Genomic DNA, 25,609 nt, shown 5'->3' with positions numbered 1-25,609 from the left:
TGCCATGGTATAAAGTGAGACAAATGGGAACAATTGGTGTATGTTTTGGGGGCCTGAACTTCTCAAGGGGAGCTGTTGTTTCACTAATGGGAGTGTTTCCACTAATGATACAGGTAGGATCCATCTGTGGCTCTCATACAACTTTGTTCCAGGGCTTCCTATAAGTTACTACAGAGGTCTCTCCAAACTTCTAAGATCTTTTCTCCTCCTAATGGGCAATATCATATTGCTCTTGTCTGTTCTCTTTTTTCAATCATGTGTTTCTTTGATGACATCTTTTGCTCCATTTCTTCTTGAGAGTTCCTGATTTGTTATGTGGGGCAACTTATTCATACTTGTCATATGCACGTCCCTTTCTCCAGGTCCTCTTAGTTATAATCACTTTTCATTCTTCAGAGACTATAGATTTATATGACTTGATAGAAGGCAATCTAGTCCATTCTTACCATCTTGTTTAATTGGATCCAACTTATCTATTTCAGTATCTGGTCTGTTGTCAAGCCTGGATTCCCCTTATGCCTTTGAGAGTCTAGGACCACCTCAGCACCACAAGGATCTCTGATTAAAATTTCTAAAATCATCTAAATGTGGTGATCTTTTTCTTCTCAAAAACGCAGCCAGGTGATCAAAGTTCAGATCTTTTATTATTTCCAATATAGCCCGGTTAGCTTAGAGGCCTATCTCTCTGCTTGGTTCCAAGAGCTCTCTCCAAGTGTCACCAAATCCAAAGGTCTGGTCCTTCAGCCTCTGCCTCTGCTTTCTTCAGCCTCCAGCCAGCTCCAATCTTCATGTCATTCCGGTGAAATCTCGACTTGTAGCGTCTTCACTCTCTAGAGAACTCTCCGACTGGCCCATTGGCCTATTTATGCTCCTTCCAGAGAGAGGGATTATGGGTAGTTCTACTTAGTACCTTGTTTCAGGTTCTGCCCAAAACATCTTCTTGTAAGATTAGATCAACTCTAATTACTTAGCAGTTAGTAAGGATTCCAACATCTAAACATTTAGGTCTCACTTCTTATGCTTTGAACTGTAAAATTACAATTAGAATTTCATATAGTCTTTGTTTTTAATGAGGAAATCTTGGCAACACAATTCACAGAGCTATTTCATTTCCAAGCTTTGTTACCTTTTAGTTGGAAAGTGATGGCATACTTAAAATAACAAACTAAAATTTTAGTCTGTCATCAACCATCATAAAGATAAAAATATGACAATGTGATGTTCCAGTACTTATTTTTAACTTTACCTTCCAGTCCTGTTTTAGAGGTTTCATTTTGGGACTGTGTGATTATCCTCTAGAAGAAATTGTAGATTTTTTGTATCAGAAAGAACATTTAAAATAACTACAAATTAATTTTAAAAGTAGGACAGCTAGCTGGTGTATTGATAAAGCACTGGGCTTGGAATCAGAAAGATTCATCTTCTTGAGTTCAAATCTCTTCTCAGACACTTATTAGCTATGTGACCCTAGGCAAATCACTTAGTCCTGTTTACCTCAGTTCCTCATTTGTAAAATGAGCTACAGAAGGGAATTGCCAATCACTTCAGTATCTTTGCCAAGAACACCCCAAAGAGTTCATGAAGTCAGACATGCTTAAAATGACTAAACAAACACTAAATTTTAAAAGTAATTAGACTCTTTTGAATGTAATGAAATCTTTTTGGAACTATTTATATTGTTTTTCCCATGTACTATTAATAATAATTTTATATTGTGGTCTCATTGCTTTTTTTTTTTTTTTTTTTTTGGTAGCTTATAATTCTAAATCATCATAAAAGTTGTAATAAAAATTTTAGGTTTTTTTTTTTAAGTGAACTTTTATCTTTAATATAACTCATTTTCTTTCAGGCTCAAGGAATCAAGCTTGGAAATATTTTTATCTAGAATTTTGGTGATTTGGACCAATTCAGCCTTAGATATCCTTGAATCAAGTTCTTTGAGTCTAAAGAACAGTCTGAATGGGAATTCGTACACAATTGGGAGACTTCTGGAGTACGTCTATACCCACTGGGAACATCCCTTGGATGCTGTGAGACACCAAACAAAAACCATATTCAAAAATCTTCTTCAGATACACCAGTGCACTGTGGAAGGGTCTAATTGTGTCTCTGATCCTTTTTTCTTGGGACTTATAGAGAACCTGTTGAGATTGGAATGGCACGTTAAGGGAAAATATACCTGCCTCAGCTGCCTGGTGGACTGTGTAGGAATTGAAACTATTTTAGCAGTGAATAAAACAATCCCTTCTCAGATCTTAGAGGTGATGGGCGATCAGTCACTGGCCCCTTATGCAAGTGACCTCCTAGAAACCATGTTTAAGAATCACAAGAATCATTTGAAATCCCAGGCTCTTTGTAGTCCTTGGATTGACCAATGGCATGAGACGTGGGTTTCTCCTCTCCTCCTCATACTGCGTGAAGGGAACCTAGAACAAACATCTTCTATAATTGATTATTATTTGCCAAAGCTATTGAAATGCAGTCCTGAAAGCCTTGGTTACATGGTGAAAATTCTTCAGACTTCTACTAACATTAACATAGGTAAGAAAATCTGGTTGTAGTTTGCTGCTCTCTGAGAGAAAGACCAATTATGAATGAGGGGGGAAGGGAACAAAAGACAAAAGGAAGCATTTATTAAGCCTGTTGTGTGCCAGGAACTGTGCTAAGGACTTTACAAATATTATTTTATTTGATCTTCACGATGACCCTGCTATTTTATCCTCATTTTGCTGATAAGGAAACTGAGGCAGAGAGCAGTTAAGTGATTTGCCCAAAGTCTCACAGCTAGCAAGGAATTGAGGCTATAAATCCAGATGAAATCATCTTAAAGGTACCTACAAATAAATAGTGATCATGCCTTATTTACCTGCATTATCAGGGAAAAAGTAGTTCACATAAGTAACATTTTCAGATAATGGTCTAGTTTTTTCTCTTTCTTAAAATGCATAAGCTAATCCCTAGCTTCTTAAACAGAGTATACTGAGCATATTTTAATCAGTTAATCATAGCTCTTGCCTTCCTTCTAAAACACTCATAATTTGCACTGAATTCATTGTGTTTGTATGTAATTGTTTGCATGTTATTTCTTCCTTTAGAATGTAAGCTCTTTGAAGACTGGGACCAGGCTTTTGTCTTTTTCTAAATTTCCAATAATTAGTACAATACCTCATATATAGTAGGACTTTAACAAATGCTTACTAAATCACTTTCCTTTTTTTTTGTTTTAATAGTATTTTATTTTTCCAAATACATGTAGTGATAGTTTTCAACATGCACCTTTGCAAAACCTTGTATTCCAAGTTTCACTTACTTTTCTTAAATACTAAAAACATCAGTATAAATTGGATTTCTGGGAGAAGTTTGAGGTAATTAAAGGCCCAGGGGATAGAGTACCAGGCTTAGAGTCAGAAGATTCATCTTTCTGATCTGGCATCAGATACTGACTAGCTGTGTAGTGCTGGGCAAGTTACTTAATTCTCTGTTTGCCTCAGTTTCCTCATCTGTAAAATAAGCTGGAGAAGAATGATTCTAGGTAAATCTCTGATGATTGTAGATAAAAAATGCATTTCCGATATTTATTTGTAGCTGCCTTTGAGTAGTTTTCATGTGGGTATATGGATAAAAGAAATGATTTCTCTCTTTTTGAGTGGGGCTTCAGAAGTTATTAGAGTTGGTTTGTGATGCTGTCCTGAGATGTACAGAAGAGACAAAGGCCCTGGCTTTCCTGTAAAGTGCAACTTTCCAGCCCATTACAGCATCCCCAAAATTACCTATATCTTTATAGAGTATGAATGGCTATGGCTATTGTTAGAAGAAATCCTTATAAAGTCTATATTTGGTGTATTTTCTGCTTCCTTCTCTGAGAGACTGCACATTCTGATTCTTATCTTTCACATGCTTTCATTGCTTATATGGCCTAACAGACATTGGTTTTGTAGATATTTACATTTGACATGAGTGGTCCACTCAAAGTTGGATTCAGGCCCAAACTATCCCTTGCTGATTATCTTTTGATTTACTGTTCTCAGTTTTTCAGTTACTTTTTTATTGGTGATAATAAAATTGATCATGCTTCTCCCTCTTTAACCCTGTAATCTGCTATTTGGGATACCCCAAAGAAGCAATTAAAAAAAAGGAAAAAAAGAACTCTTTGCACAGCAAAATCAAAACCCATCCCAATGCTCGAAGAGTGTGGGAATAACCAAACAAACTGATGTATCAGCAATGGCGTGCCATCACGCTGATAAGAACAATAGATATGAGAAGAGTGACGTAATGATACTGAGAAAGACCAACTCAAAGAGTAGCCTATGTACTGATGACAATTTATACTTTTAATTTACTCGTATATATATGTAACTATCCAAAGAAATTAGCGTTGGATTTGCATCAGAGGACCCAAATGTTCATGTCTGCTCTTCTGCTCATTAAATATTGTGTGACCTTGGGTAGGGCATTTAACCCCTTGAGGTGACCAGATGTAATTTTTTTGATTTGAAGTGGTTTAAAAGGTATTTAGATTTTGGATGAGTTAGTCTTTAGGATTTGCAAGTGGCCCTAACCCATTTTTTGTCTGGGGTGGGGAAGGGTGAGTGACTAAATGCCCTGTAGTTTCTTCATCTGTAAAATGAAAGGGGGCAATGGAAAGAGTAGGTTTTGGGGTCAGGACCTTCATTTGGATCTTTGCTCTGCCTCTTCACTGCCTTTGTGATCTCAAACAAATTGGGGAAGCCCTTTGATCCTTAGTTTCCTTAAAGGTGAGGGCTTTGGAATTGATGTTGTAGGTTTGTAACATCTAGAGCTGGAGCGAGCATCAGTGGTTATACCTTCTCACTTTAAAGTGGAGTAACTAAGGACGGGGTGGGGGGAATAATTGATTTATCTAGGGTCACACCTGTAGCCAGCATTAAGGGGGAGAATATATGCCCAAGTCAGAATATAAGCCCAAGTACTCTGACTTCAGAATCAGTACTCTTTTCTTCTGTACCTTGCTGACTCCATGATTTGTAACTTTTTTTTTTTTTAATGCTAAATCATCTTTCGGTTTTATCATCTGTGATTCACAAGCCACTTTTTAGCTCTAAGTTCTTTGACTTTTTGACTTTGAGGGAATTTCTTATACTTGTTCCCAGTGTCATGTTTAGTAAGTATTTTTTTTTTATGTAAAGCTAAATAAGTTCATAATAAAAATATTTTAAAATAAATGACGTAGGGACAGAAGCCTTATTCCAAGGAATGGAGAGAAAGGAGGTAGCAACATTGGTAGACAGCTTTCTTGAGAAGTTTGGCAATGATGGGAGGACAGGAATGGGATGGCAAGTTGAAGGCATGGCAGCACCAAAGGGCAGTGTTTTTAGGATAGGAAAGACCTGAGCATGTTTGAAGGCAGAAGGAAATGAGCCAGTGGAAAAAGAAAGGTTAAAGTTGCTAGAGAGAGAGAGGATGATTGATGGAACAAGATCTTGGTGGAAGATAGGAGTGAGGACCACCGTGAGTGTTCTCAGTAGAGTAGGAGGCTCTCTCACAGACTGAGAATGAGTTTGGAAGGAGGAGAAGAGGGATACAAATAACAGAGAGGTTCTGAGGTGTGAACAGTTGAAGGACCTAACATTAGATAATCTTCATCCTTTTGGTAAATTATTCTTGTTGGAAAATTTGATATATTTCTTTTCTGAAGTAGTTTGGTTGGACATGATATGGTTGGAAAAATGGGCAGTGTGATTATTTAAAACTGCCCCTGTCATTTTATGACACTTTAATGCTGGTATATCAGTGTAAATTGTTTTTATCGTGTTATCTGGGATTACAGCTTTTACCCACTCCTGTCTTTAGGGTCCCGCGACAGCAGAGGCTCCCTCGGAGCTCTGATGGCCTGTCTTAGGACAGCCAGGGCTCATGGACATCTACAGTCTGCATCTCATGTTACATGGGGTAGCCTTGTATCCAGTGCAAAAATAAAACAAGGCTTAGTTCATCAGCATTGCCAGGTAAGTAAATAAAAATCACTGGAATGATAGAAGTTATGAATTGGCCTTCCTTGTATTTCATTAGTATCTTGTAAAGAGCCTTGTGCTCTAGTCCCCTGCTTTGGGGCAAGAAGGAGATACCACTTGTCCTCCATCCTGGACTTGTTTGCTCCTTCCCCTTCTGTTGTTTGCTCTGGACCTTGCCACCATCTGTCTGCCTTTTTTCCCCCGGGGCTGCCGAATGTTGCCAGGGGAACTCATCAAATTGTCCTGACTGTTCTCACTGCAAATTCAACTTATCCAACCTCTGCAGGGTTCTCGCTGATATGAAAAGGCCCTGACTAGTTCTCCTCACACTCCCAAACCTCCCTTCCCTCCCTCTCTGGGGAGACAACTGCGGCCACGTTAGAGTGAGCTCCCTCTGTTCCCTATCTTCGTGGCTCAGAATGTCTCCAGCTTTACCCACTCTCCGCCTGTGCTCCAGTCTCAGAGATGAGGTGATCCTTGTTCCTCAAAGCCAACTCTTTCACTCATTTCTAAGATCCTGTCCCTGCCTTTATCCTTCTTCCCTTCCTGCCTTTCTTTCCTTCTTCCCTTCTTCATTCAGGATCTTCTTTTCTTCTGACTCCTTCTGACTGTCCACACACATGACCAGTTCTCCCCTTCCTTAAAACAAACAAAGAACAGCAACAAAAACCCTTTGCCTTGATACTGCCATCCTCTTCAAAGACCATTTCATGTCTCTCTTTCTTTTCATGTCCAGACTCCTATGAAGGACAAGGAGTTCCTTCCTTTCACTTCACATATAGAGGTGTCAGACTCCTGCCTTACAGCCTGCAAAACTTTGGATTTAAAATGGAATTGGGAAATGTTTAAGTAAAAGAAACAAAATACAGTGCAACATAGATAATGCTAATTTGTGATTTTCTAAGTCAATAGACTACCTGTAGGAATCCATTTCTATTAGAGTTTGATGCCATTGATGCAGGGCTTATACTTCTCTCTAATGAAACTAGCTAGTCATGGGGCATCAAGGTGGCACAATAAGTAGGTTACTAAACCTGGAGTCCGGAGGACCCAAGTTTAAATCCAGTCAGTTGCTTAACCCCATTGTCTCTAAAATTTTTTAAAAAAATTATTTGGACAAGGTTTTGCAAGGATGAATGTTGAAAACTATCTTTGTGTTTTGAAAATTAAAAAAAACAACAACCATTTTTCGCCAATGGCCTTTTAATTACTATGAACTTTTTATTGTATTTTACATTGGTGACCATTTCCTCTTCCTTAATGCGCTCTTCCTTTGGTTTCTGTGATACTGCCTTTTCCTGACTCATTTCTTACCTGGTTGACTTCACTTTTTGAGTTTTCTTCTTGGTTAATATTCTCTTTATCCAACTCAGTTGTGGGCATTTTTCTTTTTCTTTTTTTTTTTTCTTTTTTTTTTTTTTTTAAATTTTTTATTTAATAATTACATTATATTGACACTCGTTTCTGTTCCGATTTTTTTCCCCCTCCCTCCCTCCACCCCCTCCCCTAGATGGCAAGCAGTCCTTTATATGTTGGATATGTTGCAGTATATCCTAGATACAATATATGTTTGCAGAACCGAACAGTTCTCTTGTTGCGTAGGGAGAATTGGATTCAGAAGGTATAAATAATCCGGGAAGAAAAACAAAAATGCAGATAGTTTACATTCGTTTCCCAGTGTTCTTTCTTTGGGTGTAGCTGCTTTTGTCCGTCATTTATCAATTGAAACTCAGGTCTCTTTGTCAAAGAAATCCACTTCCATCAAAATATGTCCTCATACAATATCGTTGTCGAAGTGTATAATGATCTCCTGGTTCTGCTCATTTCACTTAGCATCAGTTCATGTAAGTCTCGCCAGTCCTCTCTGTATTCATCCTGCTGGTCATTTCTTACAGAACAATAATATTCCATAACATTCATATACCACAATTTACCCAGCCATTCTCCAATTGATGGGCATCCATTCATTTTCCAGTTTCTAGCCACTACAAACAGGGCTGCTACAAACATTTTGGCACATACAGGTCCCTTTCCCTTCTTTAGTATTTCTTTGGGATATAAGCCCAATAGAAACACTGCTGGATCAAAGGGTATGCACAATTTGATAATTTTTTGGGCATAATTCCAGATTGCTCTCCAGAATGGTTGGATTCGTTCAGTTGTGGGCATTTTTCAAGGATTATTCCAGACCTTTTTTCCTTGTAGATCTACCAACTTTAACTTTAATAATTTTATCCATTCTGAAGCTTTGATAATTCTATATAAATGATAATATTGAGTCAATTCAAATTTAAAAAAATTTTATTAGGAGCCAACTATGCACCAAGCTCTGGGGATGTAAAGAAAAGCAAAAACAAGTCCTGCCCTCACCACACAAATAACTATCAGACAAGATATGCACGAGGTCTATTGGCGATGGACAAGAGGGAGTCACTAGCATGAAGGGGGATCCGAGGTTTCTTGTAGAAGATGAGACTTTTGTCAGGACTTGAGGGAAGGCAGGATGAGGAGAAAGAGGTCCAGGGGACCGATGAAGTGTGGAGTTGGGAGAGGACATGTCAGCAAGGAGGCCAGTGTTAGAGCATCACTGAGTGTGGGGAGCGAGTCAAGTGTAAAAATGGACAGGTGGGTCAATGACTGATTGTACACTTGATCCTTCCAGGAAGAGCTTATGCAGAAGGGGTAACAAGATCAGCCCAATGCCTTAGAGGAGGATGGACTGGAATGGGGAGAGATGTGGGGCAGGCAGATGTAGCAGCAGGCCTTTGCAAAGTCCAGGTGGGAGGAGAGGTAAGGATCTGCCCCAAGGTGGCAGTGAGCTCAGAAGAGTCAAGGAAATATGTTACAAAGGCATATCCCATGCCTGAGATGCCTTCCCTCCTTACCTCTCCTTCTTAGAATCCTCCTCTGCCATCTAGACTCAGGCCAGGTGCCACCTCCACAAGTCTGTTCCTACATTGGAAAATATTCTCTCCTCAACTTTTCCCAAAGTACTTTGGATCCTTCCTCTGCCCCTCTACTTTATATTATACTTAGTTATATAGAGGTTGCATCTTCCTAGTAGGTCATATGCTTCTAGAGGACAGGAAATGTTATTTTTCATCATTGTACCTACAGAATTCAGAACATTGCCTTACACATCATGGCTACTTAACAAATGATTATTGACATGGAATAAAGTTAGAGGATAGTTCCTATCTTCATTTAGGAAGGTAACACAAGATAGATAAAACCATTAGGGAACAAATTACAAAGTAAGTTATGTTCAGGTATATAGGAATAAACAGAAACTTTGTAAGGAACACCAAATGAGACAGTACAAAGTTGTGTTAGCCAAGGAGTTTTTTAGAGGAAGTGAGTCCTGATTATTTTGCTGTCTGGCTGTTTTAAGCACAGAATTATGAGTGAGTAATAAATAAGAGAGGTAGGGGATAGTGTTTGTTGGGGACATTGGACAGGACTGGCCTGGTTGAAGGGCAGCGTAGCATCGAATAGCAATGAGTGCTGAGATAGGATAGATACATTGGAGGGACTGAGTAAGGAAGGGTGAAGTCACTCCATGGATCAAAAGCCCTGATAATAAAGAATCCTTATGAATATCATTTATATAATGTAACAATGTTGAGAAAGATTGACTTTGTCTCTAGATTGGCAGGATGGACTAGAGTAAGGTGAGCCAAGAACCTGGCGACTAGCTGATAATCCAGATGTGGTACAGAAATACTTGGGAAATGGAAGCTCTAAAATAGGGATGAATCAGAGAAATGCCATGAAGGAAGAGCTGGGACTCAGAAAAGTTTTACACATGTCCAGTGAAATGTGCCTGACTGATGATTATAGCCTTCCATGCTATTGTATCTTCTGTATGTTTTAGGAGATTCACTTAATAAGTAGGTAGCACTTCTGCCTGATATGTTGAAACAATAAAGAGAAGGTGGGGGAAGAAAATCACCCCCAAATCATGTCCATGTGCCAGTGGGATAGCTCCCTCGAGTTAGGGCTTATGTGATTGTGTCAGTGTTTTAAGAAGGTTTGTTTTCTGTTGTATTTTATCAAAAAATTAAATTTTTTGTTTTTTTCCCTTATTTTTATTCTTTTAGGTTCGCATTGATGCTTTAGGTTTGCTCTGTGAAAGTCATCGCAGCACTGAAATTGTTTATGTGGAAGAGATGCAGCTGATTCAGTTCTTTATTTTTTACAACCTCAATAGTCAATCTCCTAGCATGAGGCAGCAGATCTGTTATCTCCTGCAAAAGGTAACCTTGAAATACATTTATTAATCACTTACCAATGTGCTGACAAGGTGTTAGGCATTTAATATAAATCACTATGGTAGATTTCCTCACAGAGAGTGTTATTGGTATTTGTCAGGGGAATGGTAGAGTGGGAATGTCACAAAATCATTTTTTCTGAGTGCCATTTAAAGAAGGACTTAGGTGCAGTCTAGGGAATAGAATACCTGACCAGAAGTTCCTTCTCAGCCCTCTTTAGTAGAGGGTTGTATGATATAGTCCTTAAGATTAAAATTAAAGATGGGAAATGTTATGATATCAACAAAATATATCATTTACCCTTCTATATATTTCTTTATTGAGTTTTCAATAATAGTTGGATTGATTTGTACATATCCTACCTAGCACCTACCTGGCAGAATTGTTATGAGCTTCAAATGAGATGGTATTTATAAAAAGCACTTAGCATAGTGCCTGGCACATATTAGATATTAAAGCAATGCTTATTTCTTTTCCTCCCCTTACAAATAGACATAAGCCCTTCTGGTTTCATGGCATTTTTTACCCCTGAAGAGTACAAAGTATTTTATGGAACCATCATTATTAGATATTTCATTTTCATTTTATCTCAATTATAAGATTGAAAGTATACTGGTTTCAAAAACCTCAATTTAGAGATGAGTGAAGCTTTAATTCTCATAGAATACTAACTTAAAGAATAAGAGAACTTTATTTAAATGGTTATCTTTTCAGGTTTTCGACATTATATATATTTATATATACATACTCATAAAATCTATAAATATATATATATATGTATTTATACATACACACCTCAAAGAGGGGGGGCCATAGTATTTTAGTGTACATTTTTTAGTTTATATCAGTCCACACATATATGATCATACAAACCCTTGATAAAACATTTTTGTGCATGAAACTCCTAAATATATATTTATTCATAGTTTGTTTTCTATACCACTATATTAATAACTTTGAGTATTATAAAACTTATGCAAAAATAGACATTTGCAAAGGGCAAGGTAAAGATGAAATTATATTTAATCCTGGAAATAACAGTGAACCACTGGAATTTATTGAGTTAAGGCAATGCCATGGACAGATCTGTACTTTCAGAAAATTGTTTTGACAGCCATAAGAGAAAAGATTAGAGAGGGAAGAATCGTGAGTTGGGCAATAATCTACAAAAAGTGATAAGGGTCTGAATTAGGGTGGTAGCTGTGTGAGGAGAGAGAAACACAGAGATTTGAGAGCTCTGGTGGAAGTAGAAATGCCAAGATATGACAACTAATTAGATGTGTAGAGTGAGGGAAAATGAAGAGTAAAGGATAACAGCTAGAGTGACAGCCTGGGAGGATTATGGTGCACTCAACAGAAATCCAGAGATGTGGAACAAGGGTACGGGTGGGGCCGGGGAGGGAGTAAGGAAAGGAAAACTCAGAGAGCACACTGCTTGTCACCCTGAGGCAGGATAGGATGCTGGGCCTGAATTCAGGAAGACCTTAGCCCAGTGCCTGGCCCACAAAAGACACTTAAATATTTATTGATGGATGAATGAATGAATGAATGAGGGCCTAATTTAAATCTGGCTCCACTTCCTGAGCATGTGACTTTGGCAAGTCACTTTACTTATGTGGGCCTCAGTTTCCCCATCTCTAAGATAAGGATAATAGCAGCTCCTATCTTCCAGGGTGGTTGTGAGGATCAAATGAGATATTTGTGAAATGCTTAGTGCAGTGCCTGGCATAGAGTAGGTGCTACAGAAATGCTGTTGTTATTTCAAAGGCTTTCCAAATATCCCATTTGTTTGAAGGAACTGATGATATAGTTACAATTCATTCATGTCTGCTCATCCAATATTACTCACTTTCCCAGTGAAAAATATATAGTATAAGGGGGGGCTACTCACTGGTTCCCACCCCAGAATTCAGAGGCCTCCACTGAAAGTTGCCTTTTCTAGCCATGAAGTAATGGGGAAGTGAGGTGAGGGTAACTGGGAGTGATAGGAAACAGGTCATAGATGGGAGAAGGTAGTTTGGGGGGTGGGATTGTTGGGTTAGAAACAAGCCCATGAACTGGCTATGGGGGGAGGAGGGTGGGATGCCATTCTTTCCTGTTGACTGAATTTATACTCCTTCAGAATCAAACCATAGGCCCCCGGGTTTTCTTTGCTTCCCTAGAGATTGGCAGCCTCCATTTTATAGAAAGAGACACGCAGAACGAACACAAGGTTGTGACTCAAGAGCTGGCTTCAGAGTCAGAAACTACTTAGATTCTATACTCTCTGTGTGGCCCTGAATTAATCCCTTAACCCCTTAGTGCCCAGAACAATCAAGATACTAAACAGTTGCTGGTCTACATTACTATAGGGAGTTTCCTCCCTGGGAGGGCTTTCCAACTGATGAACTTGTAGGTCCAGAAAATATACACACAAACACATCTCTATCTCCACTCACACACACATATTCACCTCCCTCCCCCACACCTTTACATGCATATTCATACTTGCACATACACAGTTACATTGATGTTGACAGTAAAGTGTTCTGTTAAAGAAACAGTTTAAAAGAGGTTCTAAAATCATTATTTTTTAAATTTAGTAAGTTTTAACTTACATCCTGACATTTGCATTTTTCATATCCTTCCTACATTTCATTTGTATTCTTTTCCTCCCAAAGCTATTCAGCAGGATACAGGAAAGTTCTCAGGTACTTTATAAATTGGAGCAAAATAAATCCCAGCAAGATTCTTTGGATGATTTAACTGAGAAGAATCCTTCTGAGACTTTACAGCAATATAAGGTAGGTAACAGATTTCTAGAAAATTAGACTTAAAAAAAAATACAAGCAAAAAATAGAAATGAGACATTAAAAGGAATAAATAGAAGTCTCTTGGAGGCTGGTGGTTTTCTGTGCTGTCTTTTTTATTCCCCTTTTCACTATCCCCCTTTTAGCTTATGGGTCTGATTAGAGAAAAAGTGCTTTGTAAATCTTAAAGTGCTAAAAATGTCTTAATGTTACTTATCCTGAGGATGGTGATCTTTGAGAATGGTTCTACTTTATCCCCATTATATATGATGCTTGATGATGGTTTTAAATAGATTCTTACTGATCATTTTAAGGAAAACTCCATTTATTCCTATACTCTTTAGTGTTTTCAATAGGAATGGGTGTTAGGTTTTGTCAAATGCTTTTTTTATATCTATTGAGATAATCATATGATTTTTGTTGGTTTGGTTATTGAGATAGTCAATTATGCTAATAGTTTTCCTAATATTGAACCAGCCCTACATTTTTGGTATAAAATCCTACTTGGTCATGGTGAATTATCCTGAGGATAATTTGCTGTAGTCTCTTTGCTAATATTTTATTTAAGATTTTTGCTTCAGTATTCATTAGGGAAACTGGTTCGATGGTGACCTTTGAAAGAACCATTAAAGACAATCTTGTCCAGGCCCCTCTTTTTTTTTTTCCTTTCTTTTTTTTCGAGGTTTTTTCTGAGGTTTTTTTTTTTTTCTAGCTACATAGCTAGTGTTAAGTGTTTGAGGTTAGTTTTGAACTCAGGACTTCCTGACTCTTTCCATTGTGCCCTTTAGCTCCTCCCAGTTCTTTCTTTAGAGATGACATAATTCCCAAGAGAGCACAAGGACTCACCCAAATAAATGTACATGATAAAGTGCAGAACTGGAATTCAAATCCAAGGTTTCTGGATCCAGAACTCACCCTCTTTCTGTAGTGCTCCAAGGCCACTGATCTAATATCTAAAGACTTAGAGCACTGATTAGATTAAGCCTACTTCCAGAGAGTCCAGCAGTGACTTTGTGACTTTTAGACAAGTCACTTTAGTTTGGGGTTAGTATTTGAAAAAATGCTAGACTGAATTTAGGAAACCTATTTCATATTCTGACTCTGAACCGTTCTGTGACCATGGTGCTAAGCAGAATCCTAGAAGTCCAGCTACATAGGGGAAGAAGGCCAAAAACGCGGGCAGGAATAAAATGATCTGTTTTTTGGAAAGATGATAATGTACGTGTTTCTGTTACAGCCCTCTGTGCCATCATGGAGTGGCAAATAGTGAGCCAGCCTGGAGGTCAGGAAGGCCCGACTCTGACACACCCTGGGCACATCACTTCCCCCTCGTTGCCTGGGCACCCAGAGGCAGGTTTGGCTTTCAGCGGCCGAGGGAGCTTCCCCATCTATGGAGCTCCCTTTATCAGTGAAGTCACTGCTCCTACCCCTTTCCTCATTCCAGGCCAACAAACATTATTTGCTGCTCTAGGAAATGAACAGTCAAGGGAGAAGTTTAGTCATTCCAATCACTGATCACTTTGAAGCCCTTTGACTGATGGGATCAGGAAACCCTTGCCCAAATGGGCAGTTCTCTTTGTCTGCCTCCCTAATTTGTCACTAGTTTCCATGTTTTGAGGCTTAAAGTATTATGTAAGTATAAGCTACGGAGCTGGACATTGGTTCAGTTTCATCTTTCAGAATCACCTGTAAAATAATGATGGTATCCACCTCACAGTGCCCTTGTCCACTTTAAAAATCTTAAAGAACTATATTAATGTGATCATTCCTATATAAATATCATTATATGTTATTAATATGTAAATAAAAATTATAAAATTGTTATTACTGTTGCTGTTAAGTTTCACATATAGCCTTGAATTACTTTATTCTTTTGTTAACATTGTGTCTCAGGAAGCAGGTGCTAAATTTTATATAGACATTTTTTTGGTAAGGATGCTAAGTGTATGGAGCTTTAGATTTTTTTTTTTTTTAACTCAAAGGATTGGTATTTTAATTGGCTTAGGAAGACTCTTTGCTTTTTTTTTTTTTTTCCCTGTTTGGGGGCAAGACTGATTAGAACATTTTAGACAAACATATTAGCAAAGGAACTGATTTCCCCACGCTGACAATCAATATGGAGGTAGATTTTCAACAAAGCTTCATTCCTCTATACAGAGCTCAGTGCTAGGTGCAAGGGGAGATGCACAGATAATTAAGACCGAGTCCTTGTCTTCATGGAGCTCACAATCTTGTACTGGGGCACAGGGTGGAGTGGGAAAGGGGACATGCTTTATGTACAGATATGTAATAATTTTTAACACTTAAAAAGAATAATAAACTATGATTAAACAGTTGGATTCTGCTCTAGCTCTAAATCTAAATCTATAAAACTTAATCTTGAGAATATAAGATGGGAATGAAATGCTCTGGGAATTTTGAGGTAGGAAAGATCATTTCCTTCTAGTGGATCTGACATAAAGAGATAGCATTCTCAGGGTATTGCAGGGTAGATGGGATTTTTAAAAGTGAGGCTGAGGGAAGGTCTTCCAGGTCCAGGGAATGGCATGAGCTAAGACATAGAAGTAGAAAGGAAGAAATAGAAAGTAGAAGGGGAATCCAATATGTGTGAGGTATAATGTGAAAAAGAGGAAAAGATAGGGAAGCCCTTCATTTCTTGTCACTTTGCCCTAAGATTGCATTACATTTCTCCTGTCTTATGTATTGTATATAAATAGTTATTTGCCCATTTTCTTCCCCATAAGAAAGTTAGCTCCTTTGTGGGCAGGGACTGTGTTTTTATCTTTCTATGTGCCCCAAGTGCTTATTATAGTGCCTGGCACATGTGGGTAATTTATACATTTTTTGACTGACTTCTTGACTGTTGAAAGTCTTGTTCATTTAGAAATACTGTTCCAAATGCTTCTCTGAATATACTCATCACTTCTTTTGAGTTAACTTTTTCCCCTGTTGTAAATTGTTTATTGTTGTTCTTTTTAGGATTTTATGTCATCCATCTGCAACATTCTTTTCAGAGCTCTATTTCCCGGCTCTTCCCACTCAACCAAATTTACAGTCTTAACCATTTTAGGCTCAATAGCAGAATTATTTCCTGTCCCAGAAGGTAAGTTTTCATTATAATTTAGGGGGAAAATATGGTTTTTTATGAAGGCAGATTATCTTCCCCAGAAGTCACTCTGCTTTCTTTTGGTTCAAGTTAGTGTTTTGTTTTTTTGTTTTTGTTTTAGTTTTAATTTAATGAGGGAGGTTTTGATACGTTGCAATAGATCTTGTTTAGAAACAATCAGATTTCCCAATGGGGAATATAAAAATACAGCTGTTTAGTGTGATTATTACTGGCCAACTGATAACTCTGGTTTTCTTTTTTTCTTTTTTTTTTTTTTTTCATGTTCTAAGCTTATTTTTAGGCAGAATCACCCCAACCATTTTCCCCAGATAGTATCAATATGTTCTTTTTTGAAAAAAAATCATAGAAGAAGAATTGTTCTTTCTGTTTCAGAGAATATCCCTAGTAAGGCTTTGTGGCTGAAATGTGATTCTTTTGTTTGCCCTTTGTCCCATAAGCCTTTGGTGGCACAAACATTGGCTTCTTGCAAAGTCACGGAGGTCATACCTCACCCAGGCTGTAGAAATTCAGTGTCAGAGTATCATTTCCAGGTACTCTGGTTTCTTAATATTTTTTGGCTTCTTTTTTTTTTCTTCCTGTGGGAGATGAACATTTGACTTTCCTTTTTGAGTCATCTTTCCAATCGATGTGAGATACTATATTTGTTATATACATGGAGGGTTTCTATTGTGTAGGAGCCTTGTGAATAAGGATTTTTGTTTTTTGGTTTTTCTGTGTCAGCTCTGCTGGTGTTGGCACAAACTAAGAGGCCTGTTTCTTGCTAGTTCCCCTCTGTCATTCATCTAGGGGCAAAGATAGTCTCTATGTGTTTGTATTAGTCTTAAATAAAAAAACCTACCTTGCCTTAAGAAAGAAGAGGGAGGCTTTAGCAGCTGGAGAACTGGGACATTTATATTCAAATTCACATCCATATTTGTGTAAGATATAGTGCTTGAGTTGGATTTTGAGAGGAACAAGGGATTCCACGGTTGTTACATTGACATTTAGTAATACCAGTTTCAGTTTATTTGAATGCTTCAGTCTTCAGTCTTGACTCAATAAAATATAATTAGATAAAGCACAGATCCTTTATCTTTTTTGATGTCATGGATCCCTTTGCCAGTATGGTGAAGCTTATGGATACCTTCTCATAATGATATTACAAAGGAAAGCAAAAGAAAATGAAAGTAAAGATTTAATTGTTTTCATAGAGACCCCAGGTTAAGACCTTCTGTGATTAATGGCCCATTACATTATAGTTATTGTGGTTATTTGCTGATTGAAAGGAAGCGTAATAGGAAATATCTGCTATCACAATATTAGCCTGTTACCATATGTGTTTTTCTTGCAAGAAGAAGAAGTGACGTGATTATGGTCCAGCTAGCAGGTGATAGATCCATATCCAGGTCATCCAAGCCTAAGCTAAAGTTCCTTCTACTGCCACATGCTGGCTCCTCTTGTTCAGAGGAAAGAAATGCCTTCTAACCACAGTCCAGGGTGGACTTTGTGTGGAGAGTTAGTCCTGGTGCAGAGTCTGGATAGGTGGAGAGGTACTTGGGGACACAGAATAAGCAAAGATGGGGATTTTGAGATATGAAGCATATTTAGGGGCCAGATTCACCTCACTGGAATGGAGGGTATGTGTTAGAATGGGAGGTATTGTCTAAGTATATACTCGACATGGTTGTTATTCGTTCAATTCAACAAACATTTATTAAATACCTAGTATAAAATACTGTGTAAGATGTTGGGGAGGTAAACGCAGAAATAAAACAATTCCTGCCTTTCAGATTATAGCCCCTGCCTATATTCTCTTGGGAATAATATCCCATCCTATTTTACATGGTTTAGATAGATAGCAATACCAATGGATCATGTTCTAAGTCCAATTTTGCTGCTATCATCAAGTATTTATTAAATGAATTCTCTGCTTCTGTGCTAGGGATACAGAAAAGTTGGAGATATGGTTCCTGCCTTTGAAAAGCCTGTGATTTAGATGGAAAGACCACACAATTTAAAAGATAAGGAGGCCTTTAAGGAAGCTTAGAAAGTGAGAAGAGGGAGGCAGCAACCACTGAACTTACTGTGTGCAAAGCCACCATGCTTGGAATTTTCGATATAAAGATAGATAAAAGCCAGACCCTACTCTCAAGGAGTTTACAGGCTGATGGTGAGTGCCATGTCCGGCTTTGTGGTCAGCACTTTGTAAAAAGAGCACTGGGCTTGGGGTCAGAAAGAACTCCATTTGAGTCCTGCTTTGGGTACCTCTTACCCTGGGTCAGTTTCATCATCTGTAAGATGGGGATAATTATAGTATCTGCCCCATAGAGTTGCTTTGGAGATCTTTGGAGAGCAAAACCTAAAGCTTTACCTAAATGCCAGCTTATTATTATAGCTGTTCATAGAAGAATGAGTGAAATAAGAGCAAAGGAGAGAATCTGGCTGTGAGGATTCTTCAGAAGAAATCATAGGTTAAGGGAAAGCTTCATAGGCAAAGGAGGACATGGGTTAGCTGTTGAAAGAAGAGGGGGACTTCAGTAGATAGAAACAGGCTCAAAAATCCATTCCAAAAATGTGGGCAGCACAAGCAAAGGATCAGAGATGGAAGGAAGCAAGATGGAGACGGGACAGAGTGACCTAGTTTGACTTGAGCATAGAATATTTGATGGAAATTAAATGAAGGGGTTGAAGAAGTTCAGAGGCTGATGACAATGAGGGAGGAATGCACTGGGAACTCTATAAAGAGAAGGCTTGGAATGATGATGGAAGGGAATGTGACAGAGTCATTAAGAGATGAAGGCTAGTGTTGCTGCGAAGCACTCATTTATTTAAGTAAACATGTTAGCAATAAAGTTGAATGCCAATATGTTTTATGACATCAGAAGTGTTATATAAGGAGAGACTAAAGAAAGTAGATTGTTATTGTTAAGGTATGCATTTGTGGTTAAGAGATGGTATCTGATTTTTTTGTTTTCTGCAAATCTTACAAATAATTGTAAAGTTCCTTTCTTTCACTTTTATTGATTTTTGAAAGATATGTGCTTGTTTTTGTTTTTAAATTAGGTAAAGTTCAAGCAGTGTTTCAGCTGAGTGAGGAGATTGATTTTGCCCGAGTTGAAAAAATAATGGAATGTTTTTCAAGCACTTTTGAGGAAGTGAAAATTTTAGCCTTCGATCTTTTGATGAAGTTACCAAAAACTATCATACATTTTCAGGTATTTGGAAGTTTTATTTTTTTCCCACCCATGTAAATGTGTATTCATTGTAGGTAGAAGCAACTTCTACCTTTTATATGTCTAGAAGCAACTTAGAGATGATTCAGTCCAATATCCTCATATTACATATGAAGAAATATGTAGGAACTAAATATCTGAATGAAAATTTGAATCCAGGTCCTCAGACCCCCAAAACCAATACATCTTCTACTACCTTGTCAGGGACAGAAAAGCCAATTTGTAGCTTATCCATGTCCATTGTTGCTCCTCTTCCTGTGTCTTCTGAACATTTCATTTATCACTAATATATCTATTAGAATGGTGGTAGAGAGTAAGAGAAAGTTAATAAACAAGAAGTTTTGCTGACTAGATGTTGTTAGGTAGAGAAAGTTGCTCTTATTGTCCAAAAAGAGATCTAGGATTTTTCTGACAATTTTGTTTACTCAAACTCTTCCTTCCTTGAAGAAAGATGTATTTAAAAGTAAGTTATAAAAATACGAGGTCATTTTGTCTTTAGTTCCAAAACATACTGTCAACAATATTTAAATAACTCTTGGACCCCACCTTGTTAGTAGATTGAAAAACTGAATTTGATGATGAGTTAAGTGAGATGTCTCTGGCCCCAAACCCTGTAATAATTAACATGAAGAATGAAACTCAGAAATTCTGACTATTTGAACATTATTCTAACCCAGCTCTTAAACCCACACACCCTTCCCTCACCCTCACATATTGCATCTACTTCTCTGAATTGGGTATGAGAGCTTCACTAAGGCTTGCTGCAGTTGCAGTGTGGGGATTTCTGTAACAAGTCAGATATATTGGGAACTTCTCTGCTCTTGTTTGAAGATGTTTCTGGAAGCCAGCAAAATAACAAAACTGGAGGTTTGCTGTGGTCTTTCTGTTTCAGCTCTACAGAGATGTGATGGCAGCTGCCGGGGCTGTCCTTTAGCTGTGGTCTGGCCCCAAAGTTGTGAATTCTATTTTTAGTCGTTCTGGCCTAAGAACTGGGTGGATGCTGTAGTAGCACACATCAGGGAAATGATGAATGAACAAATGAAAAAGCACTTATTAAGCACTTACTGTGTGCCAGGCCTGGTACTGTGTGGTAAAGATACAAAGAGATTTTAAGTCCCAATTCTCACAGTCTAATGGGGGAGCTGAAGAAGGCTTCAATTGCAAACCCCACAGAGAGGTTCCTGAGTCCTTTTTTGGTGGCAGCAACGGTCCATATTCTTTCTTTCTCTTTCTGTCTCTCTTTTTGTCTCTCTCTGTCTTTCTCTTTCTCTCTTTCTTTCTCTCTCTCTCTCTCACACACACACACACACACACAGACACACAATATGAAACTTTAAAAGGTTCTTGACTAGCCAATTCCAATAAACTTGTTATAGAAAGCATTATCTGTATCCAGAAAGAGGAATTATGGAGACTGAATGTGGATCAAAGCATATTATATTCACCTTTTTGTTATTATTTGTTTCCTTTTTTTTTTCCTTTCTTGTTTTTTCCTCTTTTGATCAGATTTTTTTTGTGTGTGTATGTTGTGCAACATGACAAATTTGGAAATATGTTTAGAAGAATTGCTCGTGTTTAACCTATATTTGGATTGCTTGCTGTCTTGGGGGAAGGGAGAGAGGATGAGAGGGAGAAAAATTTAGAACACAAGGTTTTGCAAAGGTGAATGTTAAAAAAACTATCTTTGCATGTATTTAGAAAAATAAACTACTATTAAAATTTAAAAAAAAAGATTCTTGACTTCATTAATGTGGATATTCTTATTACTAGTGCAGATCCCTCCATACTCTAGCAAGTGGTCTTTATAATTTATTTCTGTTGGAGAGAGGAGTGACTTGTGCTTTCATTGGCATAGGGAACTTCCAGATGAGAACCTTTCCTTTTATCATTAGAGGTTAGCATCTTCTCTGCAGCTTACAGGCCTGCCTAGAATAGTATTGTCAAATTCAAATAGAAACAGTTCCCTTCAGGCAGCAAATCAATTTAGAAAACCACAGATTGACATTATCTGTGTTGTATTGTGATTTTATATGTCTTGTTAAACATTTTCCAATTACATTTTAATCTAATTCCTTTTGGAAACTGTCAGTTTGATACCTTTGGCCTAGAGCATTGGCCTAGAGCACTCGGAGATTAAGTGATTTATCCAGTGTCATCTAGTCAGTATCTGTTAGAGGCTGTCTGTCTGTCTCTGCTCTACCATATTGTTCATGAGTGTGAACATGTCATGTAACATGATGATTTAATGTTTCCAGCACACAGAATGAATTTCTAAGTTATGATCCCCCAAATTATTCTCCTCATTTGTTCAGGCTTCTGTTGTTATTACCATTTTTCTTAGCAATTCATAATTGCTAAAGCCAAATTGATCAGTGATATAATAATATTATATGATAATATTAACTGTTAGAGGAACTGAAAAATATGGATGCTCCAGTAAAAGATGACTCAGCCTTTTGACTTCTAGGATCCTTTGAAACTGCAAGCCTTGTTCCGTGCAGCAATGGACCTGAGCACTAGCACCAAACCATATGACTGTGTGACAGCTTCCTATTTGCTGAAGTTCTTAATTGGTCAAGAAGGCCTGCTGGCAGCCCTGGCTACTCTCATTAACAATCCCCCTGGGCTTTCACCATGTCAGAAAGAGGGAGAGGAGCCTGTTTATTTTGTGGAAAGGAACACACTAATGGGTTTGTATGAAATCAAAGACCATTTGATTGCATTTGTCAAAACCATACATCTTACAATATCTCTCTTCACTCTCGAATAATATTTATTGAAGATTAAATATTCGAACTTTATGCAAACATATTCTTTTCCTCAGTAACTTTCCAGTAAAAATATCCCATGGGTTTCCATGACTATTTTATATTATATTATAGTATAGTATAGCATAGTATAGTATAGTATAGTATAGTATAGTATAGTATGGTATATTGTTTGCTATATTATACCATATATCTTATTATATTATTGTATGATACTACATATATCTTATATTATTATGCTATGTAATATTATACTGTACTATACTATCTTATGCTATTACACTGCTATATTATACTATCTTATGCTATGCCACATTACACATAATACTATACTATTATGATATACTACGCTCTTCTATCTTATGCTATGTTATATTAAATTCATATCACATTATCTTACTATTCATATATTATACTGTGCTATACTATTTTATGCTATGTTATATTGTTCTGCTATGCTGTGTTATACTATATTTTATGCCATATATTAAAACCTTGTGCTTATCAACAATGTTATCTGCTTTGAGCTTACTGTCAAGTCCTTTTTCATAGTTTTAAAGATGTACATTAAGAAGGGTTTAAGATTTTATTTTTAAAAAAATTTTTGATCCTTTGTAATATTATCATGCTAATGTAGAGTTAAAGCAAAAACAAATAAACACACACCACTATACCATATAACTTTAAAATAAAGTATTTTTTCTTTTGGATCTGGGGAGTACTCTTAGTTGTAATGTGTATGAGTATTTGTATCTATAAAAAAAAATTATGTGCATTCCAAATTCAAAATCTCATGTGGGTCTTTGGTGCTTCTTCACCTTTCATCCTTTGCTGACTATTTACTTAGTTGACAGTTTCTGGTTTATAAGACTGTTCAGCCCTACTCATCATCAAAGAACAGCTTGCACCTTTGACTGTAGATTGCCTAGACAGTGCCCTGTGAGAAGAAAAGATATGGGTCCAGAATAGGAGGAGGCATAGAGAGACAGAGACAGAATTATTTTCACAAAAGTATTAGGGGGAAAAAACATAGATGGATGAATTTCTCAGGATAACTGGAATGGGAGAAAATGGATCAAGAGTAGTTCTGGGAGATGTCACCTGGGCAGTGATAAAAGATGATAATGTGACACTATTATCGGGTTGGAGAAGTAATTTTCAGAGTTGAATTGAATTGAATTGTAAAATTTCAATTTTTCAGAATTGAAAAGTAAGATAAGTAGAAGAAATGACATTACTTTAAAAAAGTTATCTTGCTTAAAAATTGGGGATGGAAAAGGTAGCCTTTCATTATCTTTTTTTTAAATGAAAATCTCCATTTTGATCAAAGGTTTGGTTTTCATAGATTTTTAAAATTTTACTTTTAATTGAATTAATTTTAACAAATTAACTGACATTTTCTCATTTTTCTTCCATTCCTTCTAGTTATTAGGCATCTTTTAGAAAATCTTGAGAGAGAAATATCACAGGCTGAAAGTTCTCTATTGCAAGCAGCAGCATTGTTTCCTATGTATGGACGAGTTCACTGTATAATAGGGGCTTTTCAGCAGTTATCTTTAAAGTAAGTTCATTCAGATCACTTTCTTTTGAAAAATCATTAAGGAAGATGAGTGACCTCTTGAACTTTTAAGTTGGATATGAAATAGAATCTAATTAATGATGACCAACAGAATGTTTTATTGTCTTATGAAATTTTAGTGTGAATTTGACTTATTTTAAGTAAAAGTCTTAAGATTTTAAAAAAATTATGGGAATTGTATGTTTTTTTTTTTAATTTTTGTAAATTTCTTTTGCTTTGTGGGCTTAAATTTATCTTTCTGGTTTTCCTTCAAGCAATCTGTCATTAGTGACTGAATGGAGACATATGGTGGCCAAGCTCATTTTGATATCCTATAGACTTTCTGCTGTAGTGGCCCCAGTGGTTCAGAGTTCTTCTCCAGAGGGTCTTATTCCAATGGACACTGATTCAGGTAAGACAAATAAAGAAAATAAGTTTAAAAAAAAAAAAAAAAGAAGACTAAAGACTCTTCACGTTATGGATTTAGAATTGAAAGAGACCATAAAGATCAGATTCTCTCATTTTTAAATGAAAGATCTGCCTCTTAAGTTATGCAGCTTGAATGTCATAGAAGTAGGATTTTTCACTTATAACTACAAATCAGTGTTGATTTTTCACTCAAATCTTATGACTACAAATCAGTATTGTTTCTGTTGGACCATGTATTCTCTTGTGATGGTTTAATTTTTATAAAAATAGTCTTCTTGTTCCATCTATGTAAATCCTAAATTATAAAGAATCAGTGATGTTAATAAGAAGGGAATTTATACTTTATCTTAGAATTTGTCAACAGAAGGACTTAGATTTGGATCCCTTTTCTGCTATTTGTTATCCAAGCAATTTTCATTTTCTCTAAAATGAAGGGATTGTACAAGATGGTCCCGGGTTTCTTCAAGTACTAGTGCCAATGATCAGTGATATCTTATGCAGCCAATAATAAAGATACTTCCCCCCGGGGGTGATTTGGATTCCTTCTTAGACAGCATCATCATCTTGAGGATCATAGTTGAAGAAGGCTCACTAGTCAAAGTCTGTGCTTAAGGAAGGGACATAGTTGCAATGAGTTATGCAGTGGCAAAGGCCAAAGAGGTTCCATGAAAAGCAACAAGAAGGCACAGAGCGAGTCATGAGTGAGAGGATTACCTGATATTACCACAAGGTTTTGGTATAGGCTTTAAGGCTTCCCTGGGTCCCAGGGCAAGAATATCTCAGTGACAGAACTCCAAGTTAAGTCAACTAAATGACTGCCCCTCAGTGGGAGGAGCAAGCACTGGCAAGCTATGAGACTGCACTTCCCCCTCTGAACAATGTAGGAAAATAACTAGATTTGTAGATAGTGTTTGGTGTAGGATAAGCACTAGCATCTTTTGCTGGGAACACTCCCGTGTTTGAATTTTTCTATTTGATATCTCCAAAGGAGGGGGTGGATTGAGGAGCTGGGACTATCATTAATGATTGTTATATTCTCATAAATATTATTCAATAATATTTATTTTTTAAAAATTTAAAAATATAGCTTTATAATAATAAGATAATAAAAATTATCTTAAAATAAAATATTTCTTCTCATTGATAAGGAATTAAAAATACAACATACATCTTTAGTCCTCAAACTCTGTGTTTACGTGGCTTTTTGTTGTTGCCCATAGTAAAACCCCAAGGAGCATAAGAAGTTGACTTTAAATTCCCACAAAGGCAGAGTTCTCACAGTATAATACCCAACCAAAAACCCGGGTATTTTATATTTACTTTAGCCTTTTCCCCCCCTTGGTTTATCTGGCCCATATCTATTTGTATGGCTTTAGTAAATCATCCCTGTTCTCTTTCTACTTTAGAATGTGTAAGGCTAAAGGAGATAATTTAAGTAAAAAAATGAATAGAAAGTGGTAAT

At 37.0% G+C, this 25,609-nt stretch overlaps 1 protein-coding gene across 1 annotated transcript in view; it reads left to right on the top strand.

Annotated features, from left to right (window-relative positions):
* Window positions 1-23,725, top strand: part of THADA (THADA armadillo repeat containing) — a 34,794-nt gene extending 11,069 nt beyond the window's left edge. The window contains exons 10-17 of the mRNA XM_051975185.1: window positions 1,850-2,554; window positions 5,810-5,987; window positions 10,094-10,249; window positions 12,925-13,047; window positions 16,033-16,156; window positions 19,223-19,374; window positions 21,860-22,082; window positions 23,586-23,725. Coding sequence (XP_051831145.1) covers window positions 1,850-2,554; window positions 5,810-5,987; window positions 10,094-10,249; window positions 12,925-13,047; window positions 16,033-16,156; window positions 19,223-19,374; window positions 21,860-22,082; window positions 23,586-23,725 — 1,801 coding nt within the window. The remainder of the gene's footprint in view (window positions 1-1,849; window positions 2,555-5,809; window positions 5,988-10,093; window positions 10,250-12,924; window positions 13,048-16,032; window positions 16,157-19,222; window positions 19,375-21,859; window positions 22,083-23,585) is intronic.
* The last annotated feature ends 1,884 nt before the right edge of the window (window positions 23,726-25,609 follow it).

The sequence above is a fragment of the Antechinus flavipes genome, chromosome 2 (genome assembly GCF_016432865.1).
Source record: "Antechinus flavipes isolate AdamAnt ecotype Samford, QLD, Australia chromosome 2, AdamAnt_v2, whole genome shotgun sequence".
Classification (NCBI taxonomy): domain Eukaryota; kingdom Metazoa; phylum Chordata; class Mammalia; order Dasyuromorphia; family Dasyuridae; genus Antechinus; species Antechinus flavipes.
The sequence above is the reverse complement of the archived record's forward strand: the minus strand, read 5'-3'. Positions and strand labels throughout refer to the sequence as shown.